Raw genomic sequence first — 15,013 nt, forward strand, 5'->3', positions numbered from 1 at the left:
GCTCGGATGAGGAGATAGACAGATACAACGAAGGCCCTAAAAGGCTGCCCTGAAAGATGCAGATGACACGTACACAGTGAGTGGGCATACCTTCAAAGGAACTACAGGAGTATGAATCACTGATTAGTATAACTTTTTACAAATGGATACTTTCTACAAAGTAATAATACTAATAATCAGTCGGTGGCTTGAAATCACTGGCAATGCAGTATCACCAAATTATGGCAGTGGTGCGCAAACAAAAATAACAAAAAAACACTCAGCTAATGCAAATGTGTTCAGTTTTTAGGTGCACAGTATAAACAGGTAAATGAATAGATAGAGACTGACTAAACTGATACAAGATGGGCACATAAACATTGGAAAGGCATCTACGATTGAGTTAATACCTGATACACTTACCTGGTCAAGCAATGGGCAGATGGACATGCAGCTACAAGGACAATACTGGAAGATGCGTCGTAACATTGATGTTACACAGAGGTACAGGTGAACAGAGTAACCAATGGCTTTAACGTGTCTAACATGTGAAAGCAGAGACAATGACGTATGATGTGATGAACAGCTAACAGACCAGAGTGATAGTAACAGAATAAGCATGGAATGAGTTTGATGATGCATCAAACTAATTCCATGATAGAAATACGGAGGTTTCAGCAGGGCAGGCATTCAAGCGTTGGGCACGTGCATTATACATATACCGGTAAAACCTTGGATTGCGAGCATAATTCGTTCCGGAAACGTGTTTGTAATCCAAAGCACTCGTCTATCAAATCACTCGTATATCAGTTGTGATCACGTGACGCTCGGCAGACAAAGCGCATACGTACACTACTCCGATTGCAAGACCCTCGATCGTTTATCCAATTAATATTTCTTTAAATATTTTTGCTCGTCTTGCAAAACACTCGCAGACCAAGTTACTCGCAATCCAAGGTGTTGCTGTAATTTTAAAAGTGAATGGACTCAACAGATGCATGTGTTCTCATCTAGCCAAGAGAACCTGCACATTCTGACTCACTGCACTGATGAGCAGAACACAATATGACTTATCTTAACCCGGCCTGCATTTACATATGCACACATTAATGCATACGCACAACTGTGTTCCCGCAAATAGTAACATTCTGTAGCGCTGCATATGCGACCACAGTTAGTTTGGCTCCAAACTTTCCACGGCGCCAACTGCCGTAGCAAATGCGGCTGCTGAGTTGACACAAATCAGACGTCCAATCCAGCACCAGTTTAAAAAAGCAAAACCATGCCAACAACAATTTGTTGACCCACACAACTCTGCACTGACGCACGTGTCAGGCATATCCGATAATTAACATGTGTTACAATGTAATCGCAGACATCTAGGTGTTCATTTTGGAAATATCACTGGGGTGACCGCTGGCAAACTGGTGCATTTAATACGTATTGGAAACTGTGTGATTAGATACGAAACAGGACGCGCACTAACACACACACACACTCTCATTGTGCAAAAGCAAAGGTTGAATGGTGGTCACCAAATTTAATTTAACTGTGCCGAGTGGGTGCAACATTCACTTCGTGTTTTACACTTAATGTGGCCAATTGAGTTAATGTGAAGTTTAATACCGGACTTAACGTTTTGGTGACCCAAAGAAGCAGAGAGAGGTGCTTTTTTTTTTTCATTCACGGTTCTGAGCTGGTGGTGAAAATATCCCCCTTTCTATGTCGACGGCTAGTTGGCCGATCGAGGCAAATCTTGTTGCCAAATCTACTGAACTGCAGGTCACATATGGGTGGCTCAGTTGCTTTGTTCATTGATGGTACCCAACAGATAAACAAAATGCGTACTTTGGATGCAGTGGTGATTCAAGCGCACGACCTACAATTTAATGGTTGTAAGTTAAAATACCCGTCGTGGGTTTCCTCAACCCATTCGGCGCCACTGAGCATGTCTCTGGAGATGTCTGCATTTGGTCATCCGCATGTAGACTTTGGCCCATGCAATAGCAATATGGGAATTACATCACTCGATCAGGACCACCGACCGGCATGAGCAGTGCCCCATGGTTGTTTTGGGTAAAAACGATGCTTTTTTTCGATTTAAAGCTTTCGTGACTGCAAGGATTCATCTTCTGTGGTTCTTTCGGTAAAGTCACCACCACGTAGAATGAGCTTCTGTCGTCCCGACGGGTCTGTACCTTTCACCTGAAGACGGCCGCTTTGCGTTGTGGCCGAAACGTCGTGAGAATTTTATTGTGTTATTTTATTATTTTATTCTCATTCTACGTGACTTTGCCGAAAGAACCAAAGAAGATGCTTGCTTTTTTTTTAACTTTCTGTTGACTTCAATGTGTTTGCGCGTGTTCATACACGAACGTGCATTTGTTCACACGTGTCCGTTCTGCTTGCATGCGTGCGCGTCCATTCAGTCCAGCTCAGCCATACATCCCAGCTTCAGACCCCAAGCGACCAGCTGAGGGACCAGAGCCTGCGGCAGCGACAGGCCACCCTGGACACTTTGCTACGACAGCAGGTGCAGACCATCGTGCAGCTGCGCATGGTACGTGATGCGCCAAGCTTCGGTGTCCCGTCTTGGGCTCTGGTATCAGATCCCGGCTGGAAAACCTTGGGTCAGAAATTGAAATTGCTTTTCCTGCGATGTATTTGCTCAGTATGAGACGGTTGACCGAAATCGTCCTGAAAACGATGTCAGCCATCAAGTGGTGTGGAGGGTCGATATTTGTGCGGGTTAAGGTAAAAGTGCAGCCCTGCAACTGCTTCCTCTCATATCACCGCTTGACAGGAGTGGGTCTCAGCTAGGGGGGAGCTGTATAGAGGGTGCTCGGCCTACTTTTCCACCTCAATAGGCAATGTACCTGGCAAAAGGCTGTTTCTCGCACCGTTAGCTGCACGTTGTCCTGCCTGCTTAAGCCGTGTACGCTCAGCCCCATCACAAATACTTCCTCGACACGCTGCGGTAGGAAGAGACGAGGTTTACGGATAAAAGTGGCAGCTTATGGTTTGACCGTTTGCTCGCCCCGTTCACTGGGGGGGGGGGGGGTGGAAGAGGCAAACACACAAACACAAAAATTCCGTCCCGCAAAGCAGTGGTGTCAACAACGCTGTGAAATTTTTTTTCGCCTGGCACCTTTACGAATCATCTCGGTGCCAGTTACGGGAACGTGGAGTACGAGTCGCAGCGAGGTGGTTTCTGAGAACGCCTTTTTTGTTTGAAAGGAACCGCACCGAGGGCTCTGTGGAGCCGCGAACTTCGGGATTTACTGCCGTGGGAGGCAGTTTGACGGGCAGCGTGGTTTGGTGATGCATTCGTGAAAATTTTGGCCTGAACATTTTGTCTCCTCCGCTTCAAATTAGACGGTGACAGCATTTTGGAATTTTTTTGCTTCGTGTGCAGTTCACTGAATGCGTCGGTGACTTTATAAATGTTAAGAACACTGAATAGCTAATCATTAGTCTGTCATATACGCTATTCAAACATTTACATGTATACAGTGTCTGGTAAATTAGAAGAGTTTAATGGTTGTCTTTATGCAATGGATCAATGATAATGTGTGGAAGATTTTTTTTTCTTTCCGACTGATAACTGCTAGTTCTGAAAATTTCTATAAACTTTCCCTCTGGCAAATATCGTCTTTATTTCAGTGAAACAGCACATTCAACCAGTCATCATTTCCTCAAAGTTACAAGAAGTAGGAGTACATTTTAAAATAATGCACTTTGATCTTAAAACAACACATCAGATTATTGTGCCAAGGTAGCGCTGAAGCATGTTTATTCAGGATGCAGCAGATGCATACTATCCACAAAGTAAATATTCTGAATTCTGTTAATAATGCATTATGGGTGCTGATCGTCGTTTGTCTTTTACACATATATACGCAAGCTGGATATACTGCAGAGCCTTTTTTTTTTACTATTGCATCCATGTGTCCGTCTTATGCAAGCAGGTAAAGTGCGTGATACGAGCAGCCCTGAAAACGTGATTGCAAATGAAGTGTCCGGTGTCTGGCGAGCGCAGCTTTGGCAGGAAGTGGAGTATGATATCAGATTGTTGTTTCAGACAAAAACAGCTTTGTGTGTACCGAGATATGGAAACTTTTCATGTGTGCTGCGTTCAAATGAGTGGTATACTTTTTTGGAGTCAGGTCGCAGACTTACCGAGATAATCTCGGGCAGACCGAAACACTAACCGGCACACCTTTGGCTTCCAAAAAAAACAATTCACGCAGACTGTTGAGCCTGGCATGTCTATGGAATAATTGTAATGTTTATCACGGGGAAGCAAAAAATAATCTGTTATCCCAACACTCACTTTGATGTATGGAGGAATATGAATATTTTCCAGTACGACGTTTAATCTTTAATATCCAGTCAAGACCTTTTGGAGATGCGGAGTGAATCACGGAAAAATAGTCATGGTGGACAGCTTGTTCACTAGACGCTCCATTGTTTGAAGTTGTTTATCACATTTTGCACTGTTGAGTGTGCTTCAATTATCACTTAGAACCGGGCCATGGAAAGCACCTGCAAATGGTGAGAAATTCATAACAAACTATGAAGGCAAACATTGGCAGGATCTGATACCCGACGTCCCACCGCAAAGGGGCAGGCAAAATGTGGTCAAGGCACTTTCCCTTGGCACTGGGCGGTCGGGCATTGCTGAAAGACCTTTCGAAGGCTCTGTCGCGAAGAATGATATACTCCGCACCGATGTCTCTGCTGCGTTGTACAATTGACACAGCGGTGAAGAGCATCGTATACTTTCATTGAAGGGATGAGAAGAAGGGTCCTCATCGTTGTAATAAATATGTAAATGCGTATTCGCTTCGCAGCATACGATTAACGTGCACGTCTAAGGCCTCCGCTACGAGCCACGTACGGCTCATAGATTCTCATCTGGTGATAAAGTTTATGGCGGTGGAACGGTGGCACAGTGGTTAGTGCTCTGTACTATGAACTTGGTTGTCCTGAGTTCGATTCCAAGCTTTTGCTAACTTCAGTGCTGAGTGATATCTCAATCAGTACCGCCCCCTTCCCCCACATTCACAAACCCCTTGCTGACTAGTGTGGGGAAGTAAGGTCAAACCATTCCGAGGCCAAACTCTTTTTTGTACACGTAACACAGCTTGTGGCGTGAGTTTGGCGAGGGGTTCATGCAACTGGGAGACCAAGCTTCCACGACGCGCATCAATGCCATGGAGTGTTGATCAGCTTCGGGAACTCGACCGGGGTCCCCGATAGGCTGACTGCCACTGAGCACCTCGTGGCACATTGCGACAGTGCCGTCCACGTCAACGCCGGGGAGACAAAGGTGGTCAAACATTGGAGCTCCTCTATGCTACGTTAGGCTAAATGGGAGCTTTGCTAACAGCACTTTGCCTCAATAATCTACAAAGACTAAAACAAGCAAATATTTATCTTTTGTATACATATGGATGTTTGGATGGTGGTGATGATGAAATTTATGCCGCTGCTCATCATGTGTGATACTGATGATGATAATTCCCTATATTGATAATTGCTGCTGATGATGATGCTGCTGGTGCTGCTGATGATGGCGATGATTACCATATTGATTCTGCTGCTGAAGATGCTGATTATGGTAGATGCAGCGTGTTGTCTGGGGTGACAGCGTACGTATGTGTGTATGTATGTTGTTCTTCTTACGTAGCCAACCATGATAATATGTGGTGCGGGGGAAGGACAGCAAACTAAAGCACAGCGTCACAGCTGTGCTGCATGAGTAACTTGCTCTAGAGGGCCTGGGTTTCAGCCTGTCCCTGATAATTTGCAAATCTCACCATAATGCCATTCATGTTTGCTGTCAGGTTCGCACGAAAGCAGAAGTAAAGGCAATGCCATCGTCTAGAAAGCATGATTTCATTTTTCTTCAAAACGTGGTATTAAACCTATTCCCTGCAGTTATGTAAAGCGTGTTTTGGACAGTTAATCTGTGCACTGTGTGTGTGTGTGTGCAATGCGCAATGTATTTCTAATAACTGGAAATGTAATTTCGTAAAATTACAGTGGAAACCTGAAATTTTAATAACTGACTAAAAATTGAATTGCAACAGAAACGATCCGGAGTAAAGTTTCCTGTAAGTTGTTCGCAACGTATTTCTCCTGTAAAGCCCATACTGCTCAAGGCTTTCAGCCGTTGGTGGCTGGCGGCGCCTTGTTTACACAAGAAGCCCGATTTCCCCCCATCACATCTCTGAGAGACAGCGACCACATCAAACCCGCACGTTGACTGATTCATGACTCTGTGGCTCCCTGGCCAGGAAAGGCATCTGTCACGTGGTTTTTTGGTGTGTGTGTGTGTGTGAGGCAGCTGCTCAGTGCTGAGGAAATTACTATTTAAAAAAATGAGAAAAAATATATAATGTACCTAATATCGTGATAAGTAGTACATGTCGTGCCCATGTTCAGCACGCTTTTGTGTCAGCCAACTGCCAATCCACTGTCGGATGAGGGCCTCTCCCTACGCCTTGCCGGCCGTGAGGGATATTTGGCCATGCTTCATTTCGCTTGTTATTGTGGGTTAGTGAAGGTGGGGCGAATTCAGAATAATGGGGTTGTCTGCATTGCACTCTCATGCCCATTGCGCACGGTGATCAACTATTGCAGCACTCTCCAGGATCAAACCTGCTTAGCTTTTGGAATCTATTGAGTACGGGTGCAGTGTGGGAGATTTGGTTACGGGCCTGTGATGATAATTGACCACAAATTCTGCCAGTGTGTCTAGCTAAATTGTCTCACTATTATCTGAAAGGAAATAAATTTGCATTAACATTGTCTTATTTTTCACACGTAAAAACGAACTTCATAATAACGTAGGCTGAGCGTCATAAATTCCACCTGTGGCAATTTTAGTCTTGCCACGCAGCTTCATGGCATTTTGTCGGTCACGCGTACTACCGCCTCGGAATTCCAGGCGAACGGTCCCACCGATCACTCAGTGCCTGGGCTCTGTGACTCACTGCCACCTGCTGCTCAATAGGGAACTGCAGCTTTCTGTAAAGTCGGACTGCCCTGTCACACACACAGAGGGAATTTCAGGGACTGCAACGGCACAGGGATAAAAATAAGAATTAATTAGAGTGCCATCGTCACGGTGACCAAACGTTCAACGGTATCTTGACGTGTATAATGTGATGCTGCTTGCCTCGAACACGCCTGATTCCAAATCATATACTCGCTAATTGTTAAGTTACAGGCCAGTGTTTGTTAATGATGGAACGCGGTAAGGGAGTTCAGGTTGCCACAACTATAAAATAATTTACGATGCAAAATATCGAAGCGCGAATTATGAGGACACGGAAATCGGAGTGTGCAGTTGTTTTTAATTGTGTTAGTATATGAATAATTAAGGATAATATAGCGTAACAAAAAACAAAGTAATTACATTTAAATAAATAAACAAGCACGTGTGTAGCGACATCACCTAAAGTGTTTGTTCCAAATGGCATTTGCTGTTGTATGTATCATCACCCCACATGATTTTCTTCAAAAATATATATATTTGACGAGGGAATTTGCTGCACTTTTGAATCGTAGCCTCTTTCGATGATGTCATAGAAATATATTTACATGTTTCAAGAATATTCATATTTAACTTGGGAGGTTTCGCGCAAAAATATACCGACCCAAGTGAAACCTCAGCAGCAGCCCTTGGGCCTTTGCGGTAAATGCTTCCGTTGCCCTGAAGAAGACGAAAAAAACCTCCTTTCGGCTTAAGACTTTTATTTTTCAGAAGACATCATTTTTGTGCACATGGGACGAAACCGTCTGGCACGTATAAATGGGGGTAACACTCAAACTCCACGCAGATTTTTTCAGAAAACACGCTTGCTGGATGTACTTTTCGAGCGCCTCTGTGCTCTGCAGGTCGACGTCTTGTATATAGTATGATTCCAACCCCACAACTAAGTCACTGGTTTACAGGCACACTGCACCGCTGAACTTCGTTTAGCTTTTTTTTGTTTCATGAATTCAATGATTTTTCATTACCAAAGGGAGATTTGTGGCATTATATCGCTAATACATCAAACTTGAATATATATGGTGGCAAATTTGCCAACTCTCTGCAACGATCCGAAACACTCAGTGGCTCAATAACGGGCTTGACTCACAATACGGTTCTAAGGTTGAACGTTCAAAACTCATCCAAGGATCGACTCAACCCATCATCCTTCTGAGGCTCATACATTTGGCACCACTTGTGCAATGTCAATATTGGCCATCCTATAGATAAACTGCGCCCTGCCATGGGAATTTGATAATTTACATCATCAGCTCGGTCGCGATTACGGATGGCGTCCCCTCCTAATTCTTATTTGAGCACGGAGACACTGTGACTTTGCTACGGACTCTTTTAGTATTACTCTTTGGTTCTATTGGGTAAAGTCACGTAGGTGAAAATAAAATAACAAAAAATCACGACGTTTCAGCCACAACACAAGCGGCCTTCATCAGGTGAAGGGACGAGACTGTCTGGAGGACAGCGCTGGAGTGGAAGAAGCCACGCTTAGATCACGACCTTTAAGCTGTGTGAGAAGAAAAAGACCACGCGCCTTGACAAAGGAATTAGCATATAATTTAGCATTGAAATGGCTCATTGAAATAGCTAAGTTAAAGTATACACATCCGCAGAGGTACCCCTTGACAAAGGAATTAGCGCTGGAGTGGAAGAAGCCACGCTTAGATCACGACCTTTAAGCTGTGTGAGAAGAAAAGGCCAAGTATTGTCCCTTTGGAGCCTCGGTGAACTCTGCATGGGCCCGTGTGACTATTATTATTATGATTATGACTGATTGCTCGCGTGACGGCTGCGTGCAGACCGTGGTGGAGAGGCTGCAGACGTGCACGATGCTGCTCAACCAGATGCTGTCGTGTCTCCTGGAGGACAAGCTGCCGCAGTGGCAACGCAAGCAGCAGCTGGCAGCCATCGGGGGCCCCCCCGAGGGCAGCCTGGACGCCCTGCAGGAGTGGTATGTCTCATCGATACAATACTGCAGGAGTGGTATGTCTCATCGATACAATACCGCAGGAGTGGTATGTCTCATCGATACAATACTGCAGGAGTGGTATGTCTCATCGATACAATACTGCAGGAGTGGTATGTCTCATCGATACAATACCGCAGGAGTGGTATGTCTCATCGATACAATACTGCAGGAGTGGTATGTCTCATCGATACAATACTGCAGGAGTGGTATGTCTCATCGATACAATACTGCAGGAGTGGTATGTCTCATCGATACAATACTGCAGGAGTGGTATGTCTCATCGATACAATACTGCAAGAGTGGTATGTCTCATCGATACAATACTGCAGGAGTGGTATGTCTCATCGATACAATACTGCAGGAGTGGTATGTCTCATCGATGCAATACTGCAGGAGTGGTATGTCTCATCGATACAATACCGCAGGAGTGGTATGTCTCATCGATACAATACTGCAGGAGTGGTATGTCTCATCGATACAATACTGCAGGAGTGGTATGTCTCATCGATACAATACCGCAGGAGTGGTATGTCTCATCGATACAATACTGCAGGAGTGGTATGTCTCATCGATACAATACTGCAGGAGTGGTATGTCTCATCGATACAATACCGCAGGAGTGGTATGTCTCATCGATACAATACTGCAGGAGTGGTATGTCTCATCGATACAATACTGCAGGAGTGGTATGTCTCATCGATACAATACTGCGGGAGTGGTATGTCTCATCGATACAATACTGCAGGAGTGGTATGTCTCATCGATACAATACTGCAGGAGTGGTATGTCTCATCGATACAATACTGCAGGAGTGGTATGTCTCATCGATACAATACCGCAGGAGTGGTATGTCTCATCGATACAATACTGCAGGAGTGGTATGTCTCATCGATACAATACTGCGGGAGTGGTATGTCTCATCGATACAATACTGCAGGAGTGGTATGTCTCATCGATACAATACTGCGGGAGTGGTATGTCTCATCGATACAATACTGCAGGAGTGGTATGTCTCATCGATACAATACTGCAGGAGTGGTATGTCTCATCGATACAATACTGCAGGAGTGGTATGTCTCATCGATACAATACCGCAGGAGTGGTATGTCTCATCGATACAATACTGCAGGAGTGGTATGTCTCATCGATACAATACTGCGGGAGTGGTATGTCTCATCGATACAATACTGCAGGAGTGGTATGTCTCATCGATACAATACTGCGGGAGTGGTATGTCTCATCGATACAATACTGCAGGAGTGGTATGTCTCATCGATACAATACTGCAGGAGTGGTATGTCTCATCGATACAATACTGCAAGAGTGGTATGTCTCATCGATACAATACTGCAGGAGTGGTATGTCTCATCGATACAATACTGCAGGAGTGGTATGTCTCATCGATGCAATACTGCAGGAGTGGTATGTCTCATCGATACAATACCGCAGGAGTGGTATGTCTCATCGATACAATACTGCAGGAGTGGTATGTCTCATCGATACAATACTGCAGGAGTGGTATGTCTCATCGATACAATACCGCAGGAGTGGTATGTCTCATCGATACAATACTGCAGGAGTGGTATGTCTCATCGATACAATACTGCAGGAGTGGTATGTCTCATCGATACAATACCGCAGGAGTGGTATGTCTCATCGATACAATACTGCAGGAGTGGTATGTCTCATCGATACAATACTGCAGGAGTGGTATGTCTCATCGATACAATACTGCGGGAGTGGTATGTCTCATCGATACAATACTGCAGGAGTGGTATGTCTCATCGATACAATACTGCAGGAGTGGTATGTCTCATCGATACAATACTGCAGGAGTGGTATGTCTCATCGATACAATACCGCAGGAGTGGTATGTCTCATCGATACAATACTGCAGGAGTGGTATGTCTCATCGATACAATACTGCAGGAGTGGTATGTCTCATCGATACAATACTGCGGGAGTGGTATGTCTCATCGATACAATACTGCGGGAGTGGTATGTCTCATCGATACAATACTGCGGGAGTGGTATGTCTCATCGATACAATACTGCGGGAGTGGTATGTCTCATCGATACAATACTGCGGGAGTGGTATGTCTCATCGATACAATACTGCGGGAGTGGTATGTCTCATCGATACAATACTGCGGGAGTGGTATGTCTCATCGATACAATACTGCGGGAGTGGTATGTCTCATCGATACAATACTGCAGGAGTGGTATGTCTCATCGATACAATACTGCAGGAGTGGTATGTCTCATCGATACAATACTGCAGGAGTGGTATGTCTCATCGATACAATACTGCAGGAGTGGTATGTCTCATCGATACAATACTGCAGGAGTGGTATGTCTCATCGATACAATACTGCAGGAGTGGTATGTCTCATCGATACAATACTGCAGGAGTGGTATGTCTCATCGATACAATACTGCAGGAGTGGTATGTCTCATCGATACAATACTGCAGGAGTGGTATGTCTCATCGATACAATACTGCAGGAGTGGTATGTCTCATCGATACAATACTGCAGGAGTGGTACGTCTCATCGATACAATACTGCAGGAGTGGTATGTCTCATCGATACAATACCGCAGGAGTGGTATGTCTCATCGATACAATACCGCAGGAGTGGTATGTCTCATCGATACAATACTGCAGGAGTGGTATGTCTCATCGATACAGTACTGCAGGAGTGGTATGTCTCATCGATACAATACTGCAGGAGTGGTATGTCTCATCGATACAATACTGCAGGAGTGGTATGTCTCATCGATACAATACTGCGGGAGTGGTATGTCTCATCGATACAATACTGCAGGAGTGGTATGTCTCATCGATACAATACTGCAGGAGTGGTATGTCTCATCGATACAATACTGCAGGAGTGGTATGTCTCATCGATACAATACTGCAGGAGTGGTATGTCTCATCGATACAATACTGCAGGAGTGGTATGTCTCATCGATACAATACTGCAGGAGTGGTATGTCTCATCGATACAATACCGCAGGAGTGGTATGTCTCATCAATACAATACTGCAGGAGTGGTATGTCTCATCGATACAATACTGCAGGAGTGGTATGTCTCATCGATACAATACTGCGGGAGTGGTATGTCTCATCGATACAATACTGCGGGAGTGGTATGTCTCATCGATACAATACTGCAGGAGTGGTATGTCTCATCGATACAATACTGCAGGAGTGGTATGTCTCATCGATACAATACCGCAGGAGTGGTATGTCTCATCGATACAATACTGCAGGAGTGGTATGTCTCATCGATACAATACTGCAGGAGTGGTATGTCTCATCGATACAATACTGCGGGAGTGGTATGTCTCATCGATACAATACTGCAGGAGTGGTATGTCTCATCGATACAATACTGCGGGAGTGGTATGTCTCATCGATACAATACTGCAGGAGTGGTATGTCTCATCGATACAATACTGCGGGAGTGGTATGTCTCATCGATACAATACTGCGGGAGTGGTATGTCTCATCGATACAATACTGCGGGAGTGGTATGTCTCATCGATACAATACTGCGGGAGTGGTATGTCTCATCGATACAATACTGCAGGAGTGGTATGTCTCATCGATACAATACTGCAGGAGTGGTATGTCTCATCGATACAATACTGCAGGAGTGGTATGTCTCATCGATACAATACTGCAGGAGTGGTATGTCTCATCGATACAATACTGCAGGAGTGGTATGTCTCATCGATACAATACTGCAGGAGTGGTATGTCTCATCGATACAATACTGCAGGAGTGGTATGTCTCATCGATACAATACTGCAGGAGTGGTATGTCTCATCGATACAATACTGCAGGAGTGGTATGTCTCATCGATACAATACTGCAGGAGTGGTATGTCTCATCGATACAATACTGCAGGAGTGGTACGTCTCATCGATACAATACTGCAGGAGTGGTATGTCTCATCGATACAATACCGCAGGAGTGGTATGTCTCATCGATACAATACCGCAGGAGTGGTATGTCTCATCGATACAATACTGCAGGAGTGGTATGTCTCATCGATACAGTACTGCAGGAGTGGTATGTCTCATCGATACAATACTGCAGGAGTGGTATGTCTCATCGATACAATACTGCAGGAGTGGTATGTCTCATCGATACAATACTGCGGGAGTGGTATGTCTCATCGATACAATACTGCAGGAGTGGTATGTCTCATCGATACAATACTGCAGGAGTGGTATGTCTCATCGATACAATACTGCAGGAGTGGTATGTCTCATCGATACAATACTGCAGGAGTGGTATGTCTCATCGATACAATACTGCAGGAGTGGTATGTCTCATCGATACAATACTGCAGGAGTGGTATGTCTCATCGATACAATACTGCAGGAGTGGTATGTCTCATCGATACAATAAACCATGCTAGGGTTGCCACCTGTCTTGCGTTTGCCAAGGGACTTGTCCTCCTGTTGTGCAGGTAAGCCTGTGAGTGTGTTCCCCAGATATGGAAAAGTCCCGATTTTCGTTAGTTTTTGCGTGATAATAAACCAGTCGAGGCAATGGATTGACATGGAGTTCTCCCCCTCTACCGGTATTGTGAGATATTATTCTTCTCGTATGCCTCGGGGGTTTTTTTTTTGTACCTCAGAGCTGGCAATCGTATCCCATACGTGCTTCTAGGGTGTAATACCCACCTTGACTGCCATCGGATCCTCCAAGGTCATTAAAATGAGCACTGATTTCAGTCCAATGAGTGGCATAGGGAACTAACACTGTCAGGGCACTGAGTTGGTGCTGCTGATATCTGAGGATCAATCACCATATGGCAACCACCTGTGATTAAATCGGAGTTTCAAGTACAATTTAGTTGTCTTAGCTTGGCCACCAATGACTCTGCACAAAAAGAAAACCCCACCGTGTAAATGTGGTTTTCCACTTGGTTCAATCAAGCCATGAGAATGAACAATCTTCGTTTGATTGACAAGGCACGATCACTCTTTGCAGAGCATACAGCACGTGCGGTCCATAGTGAGGACACTGGGAGCACACGGTCAGGGCCCGGCTTAACCTATGGGCTAATAAGGCATTAGGCACTCGTATTTTGAAGGCCCTCCATTCCACATTGAAGTAATAGCCATCGGAATTGTTTTTGCTTTTGAAATTACGATGACATCATGACTTTATCACAGCCAAAGCTACGGAAAACAAATTGCTTGACGAAATGAGTAAGGGTGAGTTATTAATTTGATTTGAAGCTTTCGTGACTGCCGAAATTACTCTTTGGTTCTTTCGGTAGAGTCACGTAGGAAGAAATTAAATAAATAGACATTAATACCACGTTTCGATTACAACACAAGCAACCGTCATCAGGTAAGAATGAATGAGAAAACAAACCTAGTAAACTTAGAAATATAATGCAATACAACACAGAGAGTGTCGGCTAACACAACAGTCAACACCCTACCTGGTTGATTAACCTTCTTCCAAAGATTGCTAAATTTGAGAGAGAGACAAAACATAGACACGGAGACACAGACAGACACACAAGCAGAGAGAGAGAGACACAGAGAGAGAGTCCCTAGGGTGTTACCTGTTGTGTTAGCCGACTCTCTGTGTTGAGTGATTTATGTTTGATGAATCTACCTTCGAGTCGAATGCACGTTTCCATTTTACATACGTGAACAAACAAATGTTTGACGAGCTCATCGTTTTTATTTTTTGTGCGACATGTAACACAGTTGCATACTTCGGCCCAATCCATCGCTCCAATTAGCTTCAAATGCGTGGATGGAGAATAATTTTCTCACCGCAGAATCGTTTGCGCGCGATGGTGCAGGAGCGAGTGCATGGCGGACGCGGTGATACGATCGAGGCAGCACCTCAAGCGATTCGAGTCCTTGCTGCAGCAACTGGCACTGCCCGGTCCGAGCCCCGACGCCCTGCTCAATCTCAACAACAACCTGGCCCGCCTGCTCTCCGACATCGCCACTAAGTAGGTCCG

General features: G+C 44.8%; 1 protein-coding gene across 1 annotated transcript in view; it reads left to right on the top strand.

Moving 5' to 3' along the window:
* LOC116945041 (signal transducer and activator of transcription 5A-like) overlaps nucleotides 1-15,013 on the top strand; it is a 56,320-nt gene that overhangs the window by 20,366 nt on the left and 20,941 nt on the right. Inside the window, exons 5-7 of the mRNA XM_076071495.1 lie at nucleotides 2,409-2,539; nucleotides 8,839-8,990; nucleotides 14,849-15,004. Of these exons, the coding sequence (XP_075927610.1) occupies nucleotides 2,409-2,539; nucleotides 8,839-8,990; nucleotides 14,849-15,004 (439 nt within the window). The remainder of the gene's footprint in view (nucleotides 1-2,408; nucleotides 2,540-8,838; nucleotides 8,991-14,848; nucleotides 15,005-15,013) is intronic.

This window comes from Petromyzon marinus, chromosome 2, assembly GCF_048934315.1.
Source record: "Petromyzon marinus isolate PM22_M1 ecotype Great Lakes invasive population chromosome 2, UKy_Petmar_22M1.pri1.0, whole genome shotgun sequence".
In the NCBI taxonomy this organism is placed as follows: Eukaryota; Metazoa; Chordata; class Hyperoartia; order Petromyzontiformes; family Petromyzontidae; genus Petromyzon; species Petromyzon marinus.